At 35.8% G+C, this 21,361-nt stretch overlaps 1 protein-coding gene across 1 annotated transcript in view; it reads left to right on the top strand.

The window, feature by feature from the left end:
• The window catches only part of FBN2 (fibrillin 2), a 264,303-nt gene that overhangs the window by 202,906 nt on the left and 40,036 nt on the right, over window positions 1–21,361 (top strand). Inside the window, exons 35-48 of the mRNA XM_033111165.1 lie at window positions 3,009–3,131; window positions 3,694–3,816; window positions 6,930–7,091; window positions 8,025–8,093; window positions 8,555–8,680; window positions 9,837–9,962; window positions 11,559–11,711; window positions 13,742–13,810; window positions 14,706–14,831; window positions 15,003–15,128; window positions 15,629–15,754; window positions 17,817–17,933; window positions 19,500–19,628; window positions 20,067–20,186. Coding sequence (XP_032967056.1) covers window positions 3,009–3,131; window positions 3,694–3,816; window positions 6,930–7,091; window positions 8,025–8,093; window positions 8,555–8,680; window positions 9,837–9,962; window positions 11,559–11,711; window positions 13,742–13,810; window positions 14,706–14,831; window positions 15,003–15,128; window positions 15,629–15,754; window positions 17,817–17,933; window positions 19,500–19,628; window positions 20,067–20,186 — 1,695 coding nt within the window. The remainder of the gene's footprint in view (window positions 1–3,008; window positions 3,132–3,693; window positions 3,817–6,929; window positions 7,092–8,024; window positions 8,094–8,554; window positions 8,681–9,836; window positions 9,963–11,558; window positions 11,712–13,741; window positions 13,811–14,705; window positions 14,832–15,002; window positions 15,129–15,628; window positions 15,755–17,816; window positions 17,934–19,499; window positions 19,629–20,066; window positions 20,187–21,361) is intronic.

Here is a 21,361-nt window from a genome sequence, read left to right as displayed (position 1 = left end):
AATATTTTCCATTCAGCATCTACTTCTCACCACAAATTCTCAGAATTTCTATAGAGTCCCAAAAAGTTGCTGGAGTTGGGCATTTCCCACTATTGCCCACCAAAATGGGAGAGTACAGAACCTGAAGGGACCCCGTCAGGGACAGGTTAGAACTACATCACATGGACTGAATCTGGATACTAGCTATTTAGTGTAATGTCTGAAGAGAGCACGTAGGCCAGGCTCATCAGCAGAGAGCACACAGAGCCCAGTGTCGCTCTTCTCAGCCACGTTTCTCCTGATCCCCCACTTTATGACACTGTTCCCTACTCCTCCCACCTTATGAAAATTTGGGCCACAGAATAGAAGTTTTAATGAAGCCCATGCCCCCAGCTGTCTACCATATAAAGCCCAGATAAAGAAGGGAGGTGTCCGGAAGCTCCGTCTAAACTCTATCAGGGTATATAAAAACTGACCAAGTAATGTGAATCCAAACTGAAAACGAACAAGGGCAACTGTGCAGACATCCTATGGAAACACAGCAACAAAAGAACATACAAAAAGCAGGTAAAGAACCCACCCAGAGTAGAGGAAAACTGCCCAAGAGACAAAAGCAAATTTCCCATAGATACATTGTGCCATCGATGACCTTAATAAAATATAATTGAACAAGTTCAAAGAGATTATAAAAACAAACCATAAAAAAAGCCAAAGAGGGAGATGGTGGAGTCAAGAGAAACAAAAAATGAGAACCAGTACAGAAAACTTAGAGCACTATTAAATAGAAACAGCAAAGAAGATAATCACAGTGAACAAAAAAGGGGGAAGAAAGAAATGAACACTATGAAAGAAAAGACAGAGACCATAAACATAAGTATAATTGGAGTCTCTGAAGTGGAGAGCCCCAAAACACTGAACAGGAAAAAGTACTAAACAACCTAACACTTTCTGGACATAGAAGAAAGAACTGCATGTACAGGGAAAAGGTAAATCATAAGACAAAGACTAAGCCTTATTACTTTTGTTGGCTTAAGTTATAGAGAATTCTTCAGACACTAAATAGAACTGGCAAGTCATGAACAAAACAAACATTCAAGACACTAGAAAAATGCTCACAAAGTTTTGAGGACATGTGTGACTGAAAAATCTCGTACCTCAGCACTTAGTTAATTATAAACACAATAGGAATATTCTTACATATGAAATAATTCAGAAAGAAAACACCTGTGGGCTCACCCTTCTTGGGGAAAAACAGAAAAACAAAAAAACGTAGCAATGAACCACAACCAATCAAGAAATAAATGGAGAGACTGCAGTTAAAACAGCATTGATTCTTTTATGTAAAGAACTAGTACTAAATAATGTAGAGATTATAGTAAATACCATACACATTTAAAAAGTGAAACTAATATAAATTTAAAAATGAGTTGGAGGTATATATGAATGCTAATTTTCTTCTCATTCATTGTACAATATCCATTAATACTATCTAAAAATTATATTTGAATTTTAGCATAAAGCCAAAGAATAAGTTTTTAGTGTTTTTCATCAATTCTTAACATGAGAAAGTATTTTAGAAACTGTCAAGATAAAGAAAACTTGATCTGAGGCATATGAATGGTTTTAGCTTCACTCTGTAAATATCCATAAATATTTGGAATGATGTTTATCAATGATAATTCTTTCTGGGTGGAAGCATTTTGGAATGATTTTTGTTTTTGCCATTTTATTTTACAGATTGTTTTTCATCTTTTCTGTTTGCTATCAATACTTTTCTGTTTTTGAATTTCTGAGCATGTATCAATTTTATAAAAACAAGACAGTAGTCTCTTAAAATACCTTATTTTACACAACTATTACATTATTTAAAAAGGTGTTATTTCTAATAAAGTTCATTTACAAGTAAAGAACACATACTCAGAGGACTGATAACACAATTCCTTTTCCACTTATAGATGAACACAATTCAGTAATAAACTAGCTTAATAGTTTTATTCATTTATATAAAGAGAATAACTTTGTTTATTGCCCCAGCACAAGAAAAGACACTTTTACACATCAGTTGAACTTTTAAATAAATTTGAACCATACCTTAAATCTAAGATAGTCGAACTCATTTTAACTATCATGATTGACCAGGAGGCACTTTTAAACTTCAGGTACAACTGTCTCAAGACAGTGCTTTAGGATGACTTTCCTAGTCTAGCCTAAAATGGCATTCCTGGTCTGCATTCTCAGAATATGACGTAATTTGTGTATGAAATGTCCACGCTCTTCCTATGAGGAAAAATATAGATTGTTTTTCTACAGCTGTACACACACATAGATGCCTTCATTTTCATATTAATCAGGAGTGATTTCTCATTCAGTGACTTTTGAGTTGAAGCCTCATAGAAGAGTTTCATAAACTAAATTTCTGACTTCAATAGAACCCTTTTAATGAAATTTGTAAGAATGTGGGGCGATGGTTAATCTTATTGCATGCTCTTAAGAGGAAAATTACTTCCCTGTTTAAAATAGACTTTATGATAACAGATCATTTTACAGAATAAAGAACTTTTAAAAAGTTAAACTTAAATACTTCCAATATTGTTAATATTCAAAATATTATGTTACATATTTCGTATGTTGTAGATGTTTAAAAAACATCTTCTGTTTCCACTGCATTATTAAAATCTTTGAATTTGTTTTTATCTTTAATTTTTCAAAACCTTATTTCTTTGACATGTTCATATTTGATTTTTGTACTTTTTATACCTTAGGTGAATTCTTTTTTGTCTAAGTATATTATAACCCAAGGCAGTTAAAATACTGTCAATAAAATAAAATAATATTTCCGTAACTCGATTCCATAGATGAACATTAGTTGCTTGTCATTTACATGATTCACTTGGTCAAAGAAAAAGAAAATTTTTCACTGCATAAAAGCATCTGAGGAATTAGAAAAATTCATTCATGTTGTACATTAAAATAAAAATGTTTAAATCTCCTTGTGAAACAAGAGATTACTTTTTTTTTTTAATTTTCAGATATTGATGAATGCTCCTTCCAGAATATTTGTGTCTTTGGAACATGTAATAATTTGCCTGGAATGTTTCATTGTATCTGCGATGATGGTTATGAATTGGACAGAACAGGAGGGAACTGTACAGGTGCGGCCAGTTAAGGGCTTATTTGTGTTCTTAATAGTTCAAATGAATATTTTGTGCTATATTCTTCAAATTTCTGTTTAGCTAAACTACACCTTGGGTTATGTATCTTTTTGAGACAGAAAAATTACATTCTGATGCATTTATTTTTAACCATGGAACTAATCCATTTTTATACAAACAACCTAATATTAAATATTGAACATTAAACTGGAAAAGTATTTCTTTGTATGTATTTTTGTTTGTGCATGCATATGTAGATATATATGTATATTCATATTTATAATTTTAGTTAAGCAAATAGTGACAATTTTTTCTTCAGAATTCAACATTTAATTATTTACCTATTAAGGATATTAAATGACATCATAAATATGTGATTGATCTATGGAAAATGTTTTAGGGATATACAAGGATTTAATCTTTATTTCATTGTGCTAAGTCTTCATAATGATCTTTAATGTACTAACTTGCAAAAAAAAAAAAAAATCCACCACGTTTTTTGGAGGAGCAGTGACGAGAGAAAGTGAAGATCTTAACATGGATATTTAAATGTTTTTCCTAGATATTGATGAATGTGCAGATCCCATAAACTGTGTAAACGGCCTCTGTGTCAACACGCCTGGCCGCTATGAGTGTAACTGCCCACCTGATTTCCAGCTGAACCCCACAGGTGTGGGTTGTGTTGGTAAGTAAAAGCTATCTGAAACAAACAAAACTGTATAGAATTGAATATTCAAACTCTTTGGTAATGAACTGTGATGAGTATTTGCTACAATTAATTTGCAAACGAAACAGTCCTTTCTCCTAAGAAACTCTAGATTACCAAATCATATGGTCATTTTTATCATGTTGATCTTCCAAGTCATGTTTGGAAACAGGAATTTTTGAGGCATTTGCCCCAACCTCCTCCCCTCCCAGGGGTGGGAACCAGGGCCTGCAGACGTGCAATACTTTACTCAAGGTCTCAGAGCCTACAGATGGCAGAGCTCAGACACAGTCCCAAGTTGCCTGGCCCCCTGTCCAGTGCATTGGCCAGCACAGCCCAAAGTGGTAGAGCTAATGGAATATTCATTTCTCTTTCCTGTGAGAAGGGTCACATAGGAGTGTAATAAATGAAGTGATGAGAAGAGAGGAATTGGAGAACTGGATTTGTTGAGCCAAACCACTGGAGTGGAGCAAGTTGGGAGATCCGGGAGAAGCAAGGAAGGCAGTTCAGAATCTCTCTTCAGCATTCCTGACAGTGCTGATCTTTAGAAAAGAATTATCCATCTTTTGCCATCAGCCGTGTTTCTGTACCTTAGTGAGAGTTTATGTAAAGGATTAAATGGTCTGGAGAATTTCCTGGCAGAATAAAAGAAAGAGAGAAAGAAAAAAAGAAGGGAGGGAGGGAAGGAAGGTCGGGAGAGAAAGGAAGGAAGGAAATTCTTGTTTCAGTAGTCAGCTGCCTACTGTCTTCAGCGTTCGCTTCCCTTTGGTCTGGCAGTAGGTGGAGGAAATGTTTGCCTCTGTGATTTATATACAATTTCTGTATTATTTTCAAATTTTAGAGACTATATTGCGTTAAAGCTCATGGCCACTCCAAGTTTTGATTTTTCCATTCAAAATCATTTGTTCAGTAAATATTGAGTGCCTTCTAAGGGCTAGAGAGGCAACAGAGGAAGCAAATTCTCTGCTTTTGTGTTTACATTCTGGTGGCAGGAAGACAGGTATAGTAAGAGCAGATGCTGACACTGGAACTAGCTGGAGGAGAGGTGCTATATTATTTGGAGGATGGGGGAGTCAGAGCCTTGAGGAGGGAGTAATCCAACTGGACCTCTGTGAGGAGAAACCTCCAAGGAAAAGGAGCAGCCAGTGCAAAGGGCCTGTGGCAGGAGAATACTGGTGTTGGAGACATAGCAACAAGGCTGTGTAGCAGGAGTGATGGGTGGGCTGGCAGTATGAGGAAGAGAGTCAGAGAAGGAGCAGTAGCCCAGATCACACGGTGGTTCTCAACCCTGGGCGCACAATAAAATCCCTTTTGGAACCTTCAAATCATGCTGCTGTCTCCTTCACTCCCAGAAATTGAGTCACTGGAGCCTCAGTATTTCTTAAAAGCTTCCTTGGAGCAAAGACTGAACAGGCAGCTAATAAAAGAAAGTATTTCACAAGTTAACAAACATAAACAAATGTCCAAAACTATTAATAGTTCAGAAAGAAACAAATTAAAACAATTACATAAATACCCCTTTACATCTAATAGACTTGTGGAAATTAGGAAACGTCGGTCCCATGCACCTCCAGGTCCCCTCTGTCCTGCTGGTGGAAGAATAGACCAGGACAGCCCTGCAGAGAAAGCACTGTAGTACTCAGATTAACTGTCAGCATGTAATCAGCTTCATTTTTGAGTTTTCTTTTTTGAGCAATTCCAACTTTATATGGATTGATACTTCACGGCTTTATTCTGTCTTAGAGATTTTCCAAAGAACAAAAACTCATTCTATCTCAACGCCATAAGAGTCCACTGGACCCTTTTGTAAGTCTAAGATACATCGTGAGACGTTAGTGATGTTATTTTTCCTTTGTCTGGAACCATTTTATTATTCTAGGTTTTATTTCATCATTACTCATCAGTTATGCCTAGTGATGCTAAAAACAAAGATTCATATAATAAAGTGGAAAACGATGGCATCACCTGGAAGGATGACATAATAGTGAAAATGTCACTGTTGCATCATCCTTCAATTTTCTTATTGTGTTGCCCAAGGGATTACATCATCTTTCAAGAAGGTATAAAAGAAGGCTGGACACACTATATTTGGAATATTCTTTGAACATTTATTGAACACAGTTGAGAATTCAGTTTTCACTTTCTGGCCAGTATGGCAAAGAAAAGAAAATTGACAGTAGAAAACATTTTGCTATTGTTAGATGTATCAGCAGATGAATACAAGAGACTAGCACTCTAGTCTAAATGCTAAAGATGGTGGTGAAATTGATCATCTAAACAAAATGCCAGGCTGTGAGGCCAATATCTTAGATGAAATTTTTCAAATTTAACAAAGAATGACCTAACAATATATTTCTATAGACAAAGGAGATACGGTATTCTTGTCTGTTAGTCAGTACGAAGACATTCATGCAGTTTTTGACAAGTACCTGAATCTTCCCAGGTTCTTATGTTCTTCCATATCCAAACTTTAATTGACATGGTTCTTAAGTAGATAAATGTGAAGGCAGGTGGTTAGACAAGGGTTATTGGAAGGAAATACGTGATACGGAAATAAAAAGAAATCATTGGATTGATAATTATAATGTATGTTGATAAACCTAAAAATGAAAATGTTTTCCATTTGTGGAGCGAAGAAAGGATCTGTCCTCTCATCAACAAAATTATGAGCTGTCGAAGTTTTCAAAAATTTCTGCAGGTATTATGCTTGAATGATGCAAGAACAAAAAGAAAAACAAGAAGTAATGATAAGCTAGAACCTATTAGAGAGGTGTTTAAAATGTGGCATCAGCTTTTATGAAATGGATATGTTTCAGGTTCACACATGACAGCTGACAAGCAGTTAATTGCATTCATAGGACCATCCAAAACCAAGAAAATAGGGAATAAAAATTTGAATTAGTTAAAATTAGATTATTAAAATTTCTACTGAGGTTATTTCACTATGCAAGAGATTGTTTTGCATTGAGGGTTAAAACGAGCCTTTTATAATAATGGACAAGAGTCTGAATTTCATAATTTGAGTAACCTTTCTCTAAAAAGGGGTTCTCACTGTGGCAAGGGCAATTTTAAGCTCCTGTGTTGCTCTGCAGACAACCGCGTGGGCAACTGCTATCTGAAGTTCGGTCCTCGCGGAGACGGGAGTCTTTCCTGCAACACAGAGATTGGAGTGGGTGTCAGTCGCTCCTCCTGCTGCTGCTCTCTTGGGAAGGCTTGGGGGAACCCCTGCGAGACGTGCCCCCCTGTCAATAGCAGTGAGTATGGAGCTGAAGAAGAGGAAGGGAACAAACTCTGGTAGCTGAAGACAAGTTGCCATTTTACTCTTGTGCTGAGGACAGGAGAAACTCACAGGCCAAAATTTTGAATTTGGACTACTTTTCAGTGATTATGCGGAAACCAGCCCGGCGTGATTTATATAAGAGGAATTTGAATTCTTCTTTTATTGTGTTTCATGATATGATAAAAGAAAAAAAACAGTTTTTAATCACAATCCAGTATGAATGATGACAATGTCAATTCTCCACAATCTCACAGATAAACTAAGCCATTCCTGGTTCTCCTCAGAGGTTGTTTTAGTTCCCGTTCAGAGCTGTGTTGTATTCCTGAAGTCAATCATACTATGCCTGAAGTTGAAACATACGTTCTGATATGGGCATAGGTGAAACTTTTGAACTGTCACGTTTTTGAGGTTGTTTTTTTTTACTAGCCAAAACAGTTGTGATATAAATTGTCTGCGAAGGAGTTTTTCTTTAATTAAAAACAAATGGTTTTCACCACCCAGAGTCAGTTCTCCTTCCATCACCATGCATTTGATCCCCCTTACCCTCATCTCCCAGCCCCCTTCCCCCTTACCGATTTATAGATGATGTAATACAGAATTGTACACCTGAAATCTCGGTAATTTTACTAACAATTGTCACCCCAATAAACTTGAAACAAAAAGAACAATTTACTATCTGAAAAAAAAACAACAAATGGTTTTGTTACTCTGTATCTAATTTATGAAGTAATGATCTTATTTCAAGTAAAGTGTAATATACTTTTACTGTATTTGAAAAAGCGCTAGAGAAAATGTAGATACATCCCTCGGGATGTGTGTTTTGAGCCTGGCGTTAGCCACGTGCTCGTTCATTGTCTCAACCACTTGGACGCAGGTGTCAAAACTCTTCTTTTCTGTTGTTTTGTAGCTGAATATTACACCCTGTGCCCCGGAGGTGAGGGCTTCAGACCTAACCCCATCACAATCATCTTAGAAGGTGAGTGCAGCTCTCATTGTCACCCTGATTTAAACAAGGTAAAGAACTGACTTTAGAGAAAAGCTGGTAGAAACGTCAGGGTGGAGCAATTCCAACAAGATGAGTTTGCAAAATTACAGATGGACAGTCCATCACCAGGATGCGAAGTCACCACTTGTAAGTCGGAAAGAGAAGGCCCATTCCAGTGATCTGATGGCTGATTGTTCTGCACAGAAACTCCCTTTACCAACTGTAATTATCCCCAACTTGTTTTTATCAATCGCTCTTCTCCGATCACAGCAAAGTTCCATGACAAAGCCAGGAAAACCCATGTTCAGAGTAAACCCACCACCTAGGTGTGCATTCACGCGGGTGCATGGACGCTTATGGGTCTTCCAGGATCCCGTGTTTGAAAGCTCTAAGGGTAACTCTTGTCTTGAGTGATGGTCGTCTTTGTAAGCAAGCTGTCTCCTCTTGTGCAGACATTGATGAATGCCAGGAGTTACCAGGTCTCTGCCAGGGGGGAAACTGCATCAACACTTTCGGGAGCTTCCAGTGTGAGTGCCCACAGGGTTACTACCTCAGCGAGGAAACCCGGATCTGTGAAGGTGAGGCGAACTCATACCTCAAAAACAAACAGCACAATTCCCAAAAAAATTCCTGATCAGGCCAGTGGAGGAGGCTCCAACCTCACACTCTACCAGACAATCAGTTGAGACGGAGTCATAGCTTTTTTCTTTTCATATCAACCTTGCCAGATACATTACTGTACAGCCATTTGCTATAATTTATTATTGTTTTTCTCCGAGTAAATAGGTTGATTAAATATAAATGAGGAAAGCTGGAGTAGTGTAAAGACATTCAGTATGTAATAAGTTATTAATTCCGGTATTGATAAGGATTATATTTTAAGTAGGGAAAATAGGTAAGCTTGAATATAACTATTAAGTTAATATTTTTCAGTAATTTTTAAATATTGGACTGCATGTTGGACCACGATAAAAAAATGCAAAGATAATGCAGATGCCTTTCTTGCATCCATCCTCCCACTTACCGCATGGCTCTGGAGTCATCCTTTTATGGGGGCCTGTATCCCCACTAGCCTGGGAGCTTCTTCCAGCAAGGTCCATAGCTTATTCATCTTTACAGCTACAAGTCCTGGCTTACAGTAAATTTCCATAATTATTTATGGACTGAATGAAGCCTTCTAATAACATTAAACATGTAAGCATTTCCATTATAACCTTTCTCTTGGAACGTGTTAGATAAATGCACCTGGAAGAAATACCATTTAATAAGGAGAACGACCAGAATCTACACTGCTTCTAGGATCTCTTAATCAGTACTAATTTGAAAGGAACTATAAAGATAAAGACTCTCCTAACTGCATTCAGTGTAAAGTTGGCACTAAAATACAGTTTTAAATGACATAAGAGGAAAGTTGGCTTTGAAGCAATTCCATTTGAAGAATATGAAATCTCAATTTAAAAAAAATGGGTGCCATTTAAATTATTTTTTGCCACTTTGGAAAATTTCTTTTGGTCAGTTTCATTTTTGAATATTGGATTTTTCTTTTTTCTTTTATAGAAAGACATACTTTTTGTCATATAAATGCATATTTTGGAGCATTGCTCTGTAATTTAAATTCTGAATTTTATGAAAATATGGATTTTTGGGAATCATCTTACACATTGTTCAGTAGTTTAAATAACATAAATTCATGGGGAAAATATCTTAATTAATGGATATTCTTGCCTGCTCTAGACATTGATGAGTGTTTCGCGCATCCTGGTGTGTGTGGGCCTGGGACCTGCTACAACACCCTGGGAAATTACACCTGCATTTGCCCACCTGAATACATGCAGGTCAACGGAGGCCACAACTGCATGGGTAGGTAAAGGTCTCTGAGATGAATTAGGTCACACTTGTGCGCTTCCCAAGGAAGGCATTTATGTCTCAGAATTATTATTCATAAAGTTTGAAAATGAAATCTTTATGAATCATTAAGTATTTCAAAGTCTTATAAATTTCTGGTTCTGCATCATATTTTTGAACTTTGGCTGTGTAATTACATTTGTTTTTTTGTTACCCCTTAATCCAGTTATAACATAAGTAAGTCACAGGATATAATGCAGCATAGAAAATATAGTCAATAATGTCATCGTAACTTTGTACCATAACAGATGGTTACTAGAGATAATGTGGTGACCGCATTCTAAGGTATATAAATGTAGAATAACTACATTGTGCACCTGAAACTAATATAATATTATATGTCAACTATAATTTTTAAAAAAGAAATTACTATATATAGTTACATTTTATTTTTTTGAATTCAAATATTACATATGATTAAAATGAGACCTTTTTTATTTTAGGCGTACAAAACAATATAGACATTTATATATGCCTGACAGAGTGACAACCCTATCCACCTGACAATGTACATAGTTGTTACAATATTATTGACTATATTCCCTATGCTGTACTTTATATCACCTGACTATTTTTTATAATTGACTTTCAGTATTATTTTATATTTAAATTCATTATCTTAAGCCATGCTGGCTAATTATTCATTTATTCATCAAACAAATATTTATTGAGCAGCTACTGTGTGTCATGCTAGACTTAGAAGGTGTAATATTTTGATGGAAAAAACGTGTGGTGATTTAAAGTCCATCAAGTTCAGTAAGTTTCTTTCTTTAGTTCAATATTAAAAAATATGCAATTGTTTCAGCAATACAGCATATTGGTTAGACATTTATATAATTATGAAGTGATCCTCCCGATAAGTTTTTACATTATTGACTATATTCCCCATACTGCATTTCACATCGCTGTGACTATTTTGTAACTACTGATTTGTACTTCTTAATCCCTTCACCTTTCTCACCCAGCCCCCCAGACCCTCTACCATCTATTAATAGTAACCATCAGTTTGTTCTCTCTGTCTGAGTCTGTTTCTGTTTTATTTGTTCATTTGTTTTGTTCTTTAGATTCCCCATGTAAGTGAGATCATATGGTATTTGTGTTTCTCTGTCTGACTTATTTCACTTAGCATAATACCCTCTAGGTATATACAGTTACATTTTAAAAGCATGAGTCTGAAGTAGGAAATTTCATCAAATTACATATTCTTAAATAATTTTAATGTTCCATCTATAGACATTATTTTACAAATGAAAACATTTCAAATTTAATATGTACTACTTTTTTTAAAATGCCTTTCAGTAGAGAAAACAAATATTAACTTTGTTCCCCAAGAAAATTATAAATGAAATTCTTTACTTAAAAACAGGAGAGATGTTAATCTAAAAATGATTTATGTTCAACTTAAAGAATTATTTTAAGATACCTCCAAATGACCAAGACATTTTTCAGAGTTGTACTAATGGAGAAAGTTTGGTATCTTCAGGTGTTTAGCCTTCATTATTGGCTGCTTGCTGATATGATTGGTTGACTGACTTGTTTTTCTACATGTAGACATGAGAAAAAGCTTTTGCTACCGAAGCTACAATGGAACCACTTGTGAGAATGAGTTACCTTTTAATGTGACAAAGAGGATGTGCTGCTGCACATACAATGTGGGCAAAGCCTGGAACAAACCGTGTGAACCATGCCCAACGCCAGGAACAGGTAAGCACACCACTCCTGCTTCTCCTGAAGGCCGAGGCAGTGACACATGCATATATGTGACTCTATAGGAAAAGCAACTGTGTACGAAAACCAGACACTCTCAGTTCTGAAACCCAGGTGGCCTTCTCTGGGATTCGAACACTGATTTCTGAAGTATCTGTTGAATAGGAGTCTGGATCCTGGAAAGAAACCCCATTGCCAAAGAGCTAGTTTATAGCACTGGTCCATTTAAATTCATTATCTTAAGCCATGCTGGCTAATTATTCATTTATTCATCAAAAAAATATTTATTGAGCAGCTACTGTGTGTCGTGCTAGACTTAGAAGGTGTAATATTTTGATGGAAAAAACGTGTGGTGATTTAAAGTCCATCAAGTTCAGTAAGTTTCTTTCTTTAGTTCAGTATTAAAAAATATGCAAAAATAGATGTGAAAGCAAACTTTACATAACAGCAACTTATTGTTAAAGTAGTCCTCGTGCATTTTTTTTTCCCTCAAACTTAACTGGAATTTTTAGGCAGGAAATAAAGCTTGTCTTTACATGATAAAATATTTTTCACAAGCAGATTCTTTTGAAAGAAAAACTGAAAAATAATAGACAAGAGCAAAAAATAAAAATCTTAAACTTGTTGCCCACTCATATTCTTTTATGACCTGGAAAGTGGTATTAAACTACTTTTAATAGTTTTAGATACTAAGAGTTGAATCAGCAGGGCAAAGAAGAAACAATGATTATGCATTTTTTACCAAAAATTACATTGGTATATGCATTAAAATGTTTCGTTTAATGTAATGAAATGAAATTAAGGAGAGACTTGATGAAAGTGACACATGGGGCCTTTCCCAAGTGGCTCAAGTTCAGTGGGCAAATGGATTTTCTTAGCCCTAGCTAGCCATAGTTTTGTTCTGAAAAATCAAATACAAATATTTTACAATTTTCTGATTTAAAACTTCCATCAGTTAGAAATTGGAGATCACCAGTTTGGGGAATGAAATATCATTTTTTTTTTTTTTGTAACAGGAAGTAAAGGGCTTAGGTTTGAGAGACAGGTCTATTTTTAATTTGAAGCTCTGCCACCTATTGTCTGACCTTATGTAGATTATTTTGTTTTTTCTGAAACTGATCCCTCAGATATAAAATAGGGATAATAAATAACAACCGTGACTAAATTATATGGTTACAGTGACTATTAGATGAGAGATATAAATTACAGTTCTCACATTGCCAGACAATTTGAAACCATTAAATTAAGCATCTATTATGCACCTCTCTGTGTGCTCTGGATGCTCGGTGAATATCGTGGGTAAATACACAAAGCCCCGCCCAATAGCACTTGGAATATAGTCTGTAGTATGTGTTTTACCTAATACTGTTTTCAAGAGTTTTACGCACTTGTATAGCAGTGGGCATCAGTAGCAATCTACTTCTTAAAAATTAGAATTCTTTTGAATTTCTATTAGTTTGGTGAATTATATGTAGTAGTTACTCTTAACAGTCTCTAATGCATTGTTTTTGATGCCTCAAATTTCACATTTTAGCAAATTGACATTTATGGGTTAAAAAACATTTATGTCTCATTCATCATTTTTTATTAACCTATTTGACCACTACAAAATTATTTTTTCATGCCGATGCCTTTGTGTAATTCCTAATCCCTTTTAGTTTGTACTCTAATCTGATTTTTCAATCTACATAAATTGGATCATTTTCAAAACCCTGACTATCAAAAGAAAAAAAGAACTTATGTGCCTAAAGGAGATACTTTGAATCTTGTAATGATTTATTTGTTTTCTAATATCAGAGCAGTAAAAAGTTGATAATTTAATAATAATAATAGTAAAAAAATGCTTAGACTACTTCTTGGATCTAAGAGTTGGCAATGCTATTATCAAGTAAATATAATTGAAATTAACATGTCTGATTGTGAATAACATAAAATATATTTCTCAGTGAAAGTGGTGCTATGTAAAATGTTACTTTGAAAGAGCTGGAGAATTTTAATAGTGCATTTACTTTGTTTTTATTTTAAAGCTGACTTTAAAACCATATGTGGAAATATTCCTGGATTCACCTTTGACATTCACACAGGAAAAGCTGTTGGTGAGTTTTTCCAGATTATGTTTATTTTAATACATATATGTAGCATTTTGTAAAAATTTATTCAGTATTTTTAAAGTTTGAAGTACCATGAAATATAATGATCTGGATTCTGATCTAATACAGTTAGACAAGAAAGAGATAACATGTTTACAGACTAACCAAGTGTTGTAATAATGGTATTATTCTGTCAGCATAGTCTGGTGATAGCGTTATGACAGTTACGTGACATCTCAAGATTTCACACATATCAAGCTAAAACTATAGTTTTTCTTTTCATGAATATTGTATTACATGACTCTAATCCCCCTTGTTTTAATCTTTAGTTGCTGTTTTCAGAAGTGTATGTTCAATGTTTAGGTGTATATTTGCAGTATCCCTTTCTATTGATCTACTTTGGAATTTGCAAGATTATTAATTACGTAAATTACTTCCTTCTAAATGTACTTTCTGTTGCTCATTCTACTTCTCTTCCTCAAAGATTAAATAAGTAATATAATTTTAAGTCTCCATTATCAATGCATATGTAACGAATAACATGAAATTAAGACAACATAATGTTCTTTCCCAGATGAGCAGCAGCAGTTAAGGGAGCCTGACCAGTAACTGGAAGAGGGGGCTTGATTCCCTAGGAAGTGCATTTGCTACACTGACACTAAAATAACTTGGTATATTTGATCAGCTACTTACATTTTTCCATCACTGTTTAAAGGAAGTACTCTATTTTATGGTCCATATGCTTTCATGAACCACAAAATCGTTCATACCAGTATAGAATTGATTTTTGTGACACTGAGTGTGTGTTCTCATTCCAGTGTACACATAGCATTGTTCAAGGTTTTATGGTAAATACATTAAGCAGAACCACATATATTTAACCAAGTCTATTCAATTTCAGACATTGATGAATGTAAAGAGATTCCAGGCATTTGTGCAAATGGGGTGTGCATCAACCAGATTGGCAGTTTCCGCTGTGAATGCCCCACAGGATTCAGTTACAATGATCTGCTCCTGGTCTGTGAAGGTAATTGAATGATGTATGACCTTCATCCAAAAAAGTTCGGTGGACATAAGTGATTTTCAGAAAGTTTTACTGTTTTGTCCTCAGTATTTCAGAATAGATCACCAAACTGGCTAAGTGAATGTAATGCTGATGCAATAATGAAAATTTCAAATGCAGTTGTTGCTCTTTCAGATATTGATGAGTGCAGCAATGGTGATAACCTTTGCCAGCGAAATGCAGACTGCATCAATAGTCCGGGCAGTTACCGCTGCGAGTGTGCGGCAGGTTTCAAACTCTCACCCAACGGCGCCTGTGTTGGTAAGAAGGAGACCGATTCATTCTTTGGCCCTGAGCACAACATTCTTTATATTGCCTGCACTAAAAAATTGTCCATGCTTTTCTACCAAAAAATTATTTTCAAAAGTAATTTTGAAAAGATTTTCTGAGTCCGTTCATTCATATTGAACCTCCTTCCCCATGCATTTTAGATTATTTTGTTCGGAAAAGAGGTCTCTCCAATGGACTTTTAGATTTTTTTGTTAGGAAAGGAGGTCTCTCCAATGGATTTTCCTAGGATTGGACCTAAAATAAAATAGTATCCTCGAGATACCAATCAACATTAAAAATTGCATGATTTTAAAAGAGAAAGACTTGGATACTTTAAAGCCTGGCTTTATTTTGATTCAGCTGTTGTTATGGTTCATTTTCAACCTCTCTGTAATAATTAATAGCAGGTTATAGAAACGTGCCTGTGAAAAAATAAAGGAATCTTAATAAAAATCAGATATGGGTAACATGTGTTTTATTTTTTGTTTTAGATCGCAACGAATGTTTAGAAATTCCTAATGTTTGCAGTCATGGCCTGTGTGTTGATTTGCAAGGAAGTTACCAGTGCATCTGCCACAATGGCTTCAAGGCTTCTCAAGACCAGACCATGTGCATGGGTGAGAGGAGGACCTGAGTTCCGGGGGGGTGAAGTGCAGCTGAGCATCCAGAAGAGATTACAGTTCAGTCACTTGCCATGAGGAATTACCATGTCTCTGTCAGAAACAGTCCTGCAAAAATTTAACAATGTGAAACTGTTTATGGTTTCATTCAATGTAAAATTTGCAAGCAAGGACACACCACAGTATGTTCCTCAGTTCAGTGTTCACAAGCTTTCCCCCAGATAGCGCTCAATTCACATGCTTAACCTGCGCCCTGGGACACGCAGGGTTATGTGGACGTCACCACAGGATCAGCTGCCTTTTACCCCTCTCTGTTCCCACTCAAGAAAGCCTTTCAAATGCAAGAGTGCAACAGAGTAGTAAGAGAGACAGTATTAAAAAGAATATATATACACACACACAAACATATATGCAGAGGGTACCAAAAAATGCATACACATTTAAGAAAGGAAAACAATTAAAATTGTAATACTCAATATATACCGATAACAAAAGAGGACTACAAGTCACGTTTGACTTCTGCAATTACAAGAGGTGCTCAAAGTAGTTACCATCAGCGTCCAGATGCTTCTGATTATGGTAAACTACTGCCTGAGCATCATTGACCAAAGTCCACTTGTATACATTGTTTTGACAGCCCCACTACACTTTTTCCTCAGAATCATTGAATGCGTGGGATTTATCTGCTTCTTTTGTTTTTTAACTCTTAAAAACAATTTTTAGAAGCAAATGTAGCAAAACTCTTTAAAAAGTTCCAGTAGCTGTTGTAATGGTTAGTTAAGTAGTAATAGTGTTCAGTAAGTGCTTGTTGAGCTGATGATTAATAAGATTTGAAAAGCAGATGGGCCGGATGTCTTGGAACTCAGCAGAACCACTTAAATCTGATGTCAGCCACTGGCTCTATCTCTGCCGAGAGACTCTCCATACTTTGCACCGAAAGAAGAAACTCAAATTTAAAACTTGGCTATTTGTAATTAGCATGTTGTCAGTTTAGAAAAAGTTAAAAAGTTAAAGTTGTGCATCGACTCTTTTGATATTCAAGATGCCATCTACATGAATGGTGAACTCAGATTGCAGGACTGCAGAACTAGTTTTACATTATGGCACAGCCATACAATGAAGACCACCGGAAGAACATCTGTGTTTATCCACTGCCGACTAAGAGTGCCCCCACGGACGTCTCCCGTGGTGGTCGGTAGGGTTCTCTAGGGGATGCTTGTACAGAAGACAAATGGAGGATCTGGCCGTATTTGCGTGGGCTTTCTGAGAATCCTTGCTTATATGTGCTTCTCCTGGCTGCACTCTCTGAGGGAGAGAATACGAATAGCTAAAAAATATGTGAGATTTATGAATGGGAAATTCATATGGCGAAAATCTGCCCTCAGTGTTAACAATTTATATGACACAAGTCAGCTAGACTCTTTGGTACTACCTAGCTTGAACAAAGCTTCCTTTCTAAGGAACAACACCTTGTTTTGCATGATAGAAGGGTTTCAGCAGCCTGGATTCACAGTCCAGGGAATCTGCTCTCTTATTTGAGGATGACTTTTTGAAATTTTTTCTTAATTCCATGTTTTTGAAGGCTAATAATATCGAGTTCTAATAGACTTCTTCAGTTTGGATTCATGCCACTGATTCGTAAAATTTAGGAAACTGAAGTTTATCTTTGTTGTGCTGATCAAATTAAGGTATATACATTTCTGGGGGAGTGTTTATAATGCTTCATAAAACAAATTGTGTTAGTTGTTTCAAGAGATTGGTATCATTACAATTGACAAGCAAACTCTTCATTAAAATATCTCCGCTAAGGGCTTGCTTGCTTAGCCTCGGTCTGAGTGTTATATGTGCCTGTAAGTCATTAGTCAGCACATTTTCTTACAATTTTATAATTTAGAGTTTTCTCTACCTTATACTTACACTTTCCTTAAGTAAATATGGGTTCCTAGTGCTGCATGAGGAACATCTAAGTGAGTGAGTAGTTTAAAATAATGTGAATGTTTGGTAGGCTATGCTTTTCCAGTTAAAAACGGAATTCCTTTGAGCCAATGTTTCTTTGCAGATGTTGATGAGTGTGAGCGCCATCCATGTGGAAACGGAACCTGTAAAAACACCGTTGGATCCTATAACTGTCTCTGCTACCCAGGGTTTGAACTCACCCATAATAACGATTGTCTGGGTAAGCCCTCAGTCTTCTGGTGCTTCTATTTCATTTCTACACAATACACTGAAACAAAAAAATAAAATCAAAGAATAAAGAAGTATTTTTATTATTAAAATTGCAAATGTGTGTGAAAAGGTGTGTATTATCACTGGCTAATTTCTCGTTAACTAAAGCCTTAGTATTGGCTTAAATAACACAGCCATCTGCCATGCTGAGTGCTTCTGCCAGTCAACCAAGAGATTCAGGGGGAAAGGTCATGCAGGTGATAGTAAAAGTATTGGGACTGCTTTCTGGTTTGGAGTGATTTTGACCCCTTAGATGGGATCAAAGATAGACCTGTCATTGTTTCAGTGGTATTACAAGTATTTCATATGATCCATTCTTGATTTATATTCAAATACTGACAGTCCCCAACTTAAAACATGTTGTGTGTTGAAACTTCATTTTTGAAGCCCGGGATGCCTTTTGCCACAGAAACAGTGCATGATGACTGACTGTATTTCCAGGTCAGCCCTCAGAAGCCTGTTTGATGTCTGTTACTAACTGTAGGTTTTCAGTGGAAAATAAAACTGTCTCCTTTGCATGGTACAGAATTTTGCCCCTAACAACATTGATTGAAATAAGAATTGCTAGTGAGTGGAGGGAAGGTGCCTGTATCGGGTGGAGGAGATAGTAAGAGAAATGACCACAAATGTTGATGGTATTTCTTGTTTACCACGTGTCAGGCAATGTAACTTTAATTCGCACGTTCCTATAAGGTATGTGAAAATAACTCAGCCTTTCTACTATTATGGGACCATCACAGCCCAAAGGCAGCTACCCTCTAATTTAACCCAGCATATGTTCCTCTCAGTTTTCTTTATTTTTCAAAATTCGACAACTGTGAAAAAATTTTAGAGCTAATTGGACATTTTATTCATCTACCACTTTCTTCTCTATAGTTTCTCAGACCCTTTGTACAGCCAGGGAGAGCTAAAGATACGGATATGGCTCTGATCAAAGTACAGTCTTCAAACAACCCAGAAAATTACTCAAATGCAATCAACCCTAAGCTTAACTGAAAACCTAACACCGAAGTTTTGTTTTGTTTTTTCAAATTCTGTATTCTGTCAGCAAAACACGGCAGCAATTTTTTCATCTTTTTAATATAATTGATTTTTCTTTATTTAATAAGCTCCATTGTTTGTCCTTTGAATGAAGTCAGCTTATCTCCTGGTAAAGTCAACTGCAAACTACTCAGTCAAGTTAAAGTCATATATCCTTTTGCCTTTGGGAAAAGAAATATTTTTTCACTTGGAAAAAATGGAACTCTTCACCTGAAACCCACCACTGTTATTTGGTTATAAATTTCTGAGTTATATTAATATCAAAAATGTGCCCTTGTGGTTGAAATACAGTAGGGATCTATGTGACCTTATAAATGTCACATGATTTGATATGAGCCATTTTTCTCTGTTGGTGAAAAATTATGGTGTAGGGTTATTGTAGTTTGTGTACCAAAAAATATGTTTTTAAGTTCTGCTGTGACACAATATACCTCTGAGAGCTCTTTCTGAAAAGCTAACTCCTGTTTGCTTACAGACATAGATGAGTGCAGTTCCTTTTTTGGTCAGGTGTGCAGAAATGGACGGTGTTTTAATGAAATTGGCTCCTTCAAGTGTTTATGTAACGAAGGTTATGAACTTACTCCAGATGGCAAGAACTGTATAGGTAAGTATCTAAACAATAAACAGTCTTTATTTATGTTGTTTTGTAAAGTAGTAATGTGACCTCCCCCCCAGCCCCACTTCGGGACTCATTCACATTTCATTTGATCATCTGACCACATGACCTAGTAAAGATATCATGGTAAATATTCCTTATAAGGAATAAGTCAACAACTGGGAACAACTCACGCGCAGTGTTTTTCTTGGGACAGAACTTGAAGCTGTCCATGTCTCAGTAAAAATAGACAAAGGAAACAAAGCAAGAAAATTAGCCTCTTGTCAAATGAGTTAATACCCAAGATGTCAAAAGAGTATCTCAATGCATTATTTGTCCATAGTGACCAGGCAGATCAGAGGGCCTGAGTTGAAGTTATGTTAATATCACCTGACAACAATTAACCTCATATTTGAAGCATTTTTTTTCTCTTGTTTCTCTTTAAAGATACTAATGAGTGTGTTGCCCTTCCCGGCTCTTGTTCCCCTGGCACCTGTCAGAATTTGGAGGGATCCTTCAGATGCATCTGTCCCCCAGGGTATGAAGTCAAAAGCGAGAACTGCATCGGTGAGACTCACATCTATTCTGAGGTCCATGAACTGTTCAGTATAATAAGACCTGGCACAGACTCTATGGAAGTCTACTAAATCCAAACCACCGCAGGCATACTGACCCAAAGAATTAAACATGCAGCTGCCAACATCTGTTTTATTGAACTATCAAAAATGATTGGAAGGGGGAATGGAGGGAATACAGAATTTAGGGATGTGGGATTTTTCATTAACAGAAATCTTACACTACTTAGAGAATTTTCAGTGTACTCTTTATCTTTTTTCCAAATGCCAATAGAGACTCTCGACTGAATTTAAGGAGTGTCTACAAAAATCATAATCTTTGGCAACCAATTTTAAAACAGCTCTTAAAGGTATCCACAGTCCTAGAAATGTGAAGCAGAAAGTCTTGACGATGCTGTTGAGACATTTTTTTTCCTTGGGAAGGCCTTATGTCAAAAGAGAAAATATTAATCCATTTGCCCTAACAGATGTTTTTTTTCTGTTGAAACTCTTCCAGCTTATAAGAACATTGTAACCACATCAAAAGTGGGTCCCAGAATTTCCAGGTGGATATGACTGAAGGCCGACCTTTCTACAGTTACTTTATTTCACTTTTATGCAAATTATTTTTTACGGTCTTGTTGAAATTCAGAAGCACCAGCATCTTAGGGTGATTGCTAAGGGGTTTTTTTGCCTTTGAATAATTCAGCTTTTAAAAAAAGAAATTCTGTGTAGCTGTGCTATTCACATTCAAGGGACTTATATAGACAGAACTGAAGAAAACAGTTTACTTCATGAAATTTAATTATTTTTCAGACCACGTAATTATCTATAATGTGAATCCCTAGCCATTCCAATTTGGTCTTTACATCTTTTCCATTTTCTGTCTGATTTGTATAGTTCATTGTAATATTGTCTAGTGTTTTTAATACTAAAGAAAAATAAATAATACTGGAAGTATCTTAGTAAGAAATTTATTGAAAAGTTTAATATCCGTTCTTCCATTTCTTTTTCCATATTTAATCTCATTATCCCTCTGATCCATCTATTTATGGAACAATAACAGTAGCAGTGTGTCATCCATTAGGAGGGAAATGGAAATACATGTATTTTTGTATCAAAAAGATTCAGCCACCTTTTCTCTTAGTGAAAGACATCTATGATTCAGTTGCAATTTTATTAAACTTC

This window comes from Rhinolophus ferrumequinum, chromosome 7 (genome assembly GCF_004115265.2).
Source record: "Rhinolophus ferrumequinum isolate MPI-CBG mRhiFer1 chromosome 7, mRhiFer1_v1.p, whole genome shotgun sequence".
NCBI lineage: Eukaryota > Metazoa > Chordata > Mammalia > Chiroptera > Rhinolophidae > Rhinolophus > Rhinolophus ferrumequinum.
This window is presented reverse-complemented; position numbering and strand designations above follow the sequence as displayed.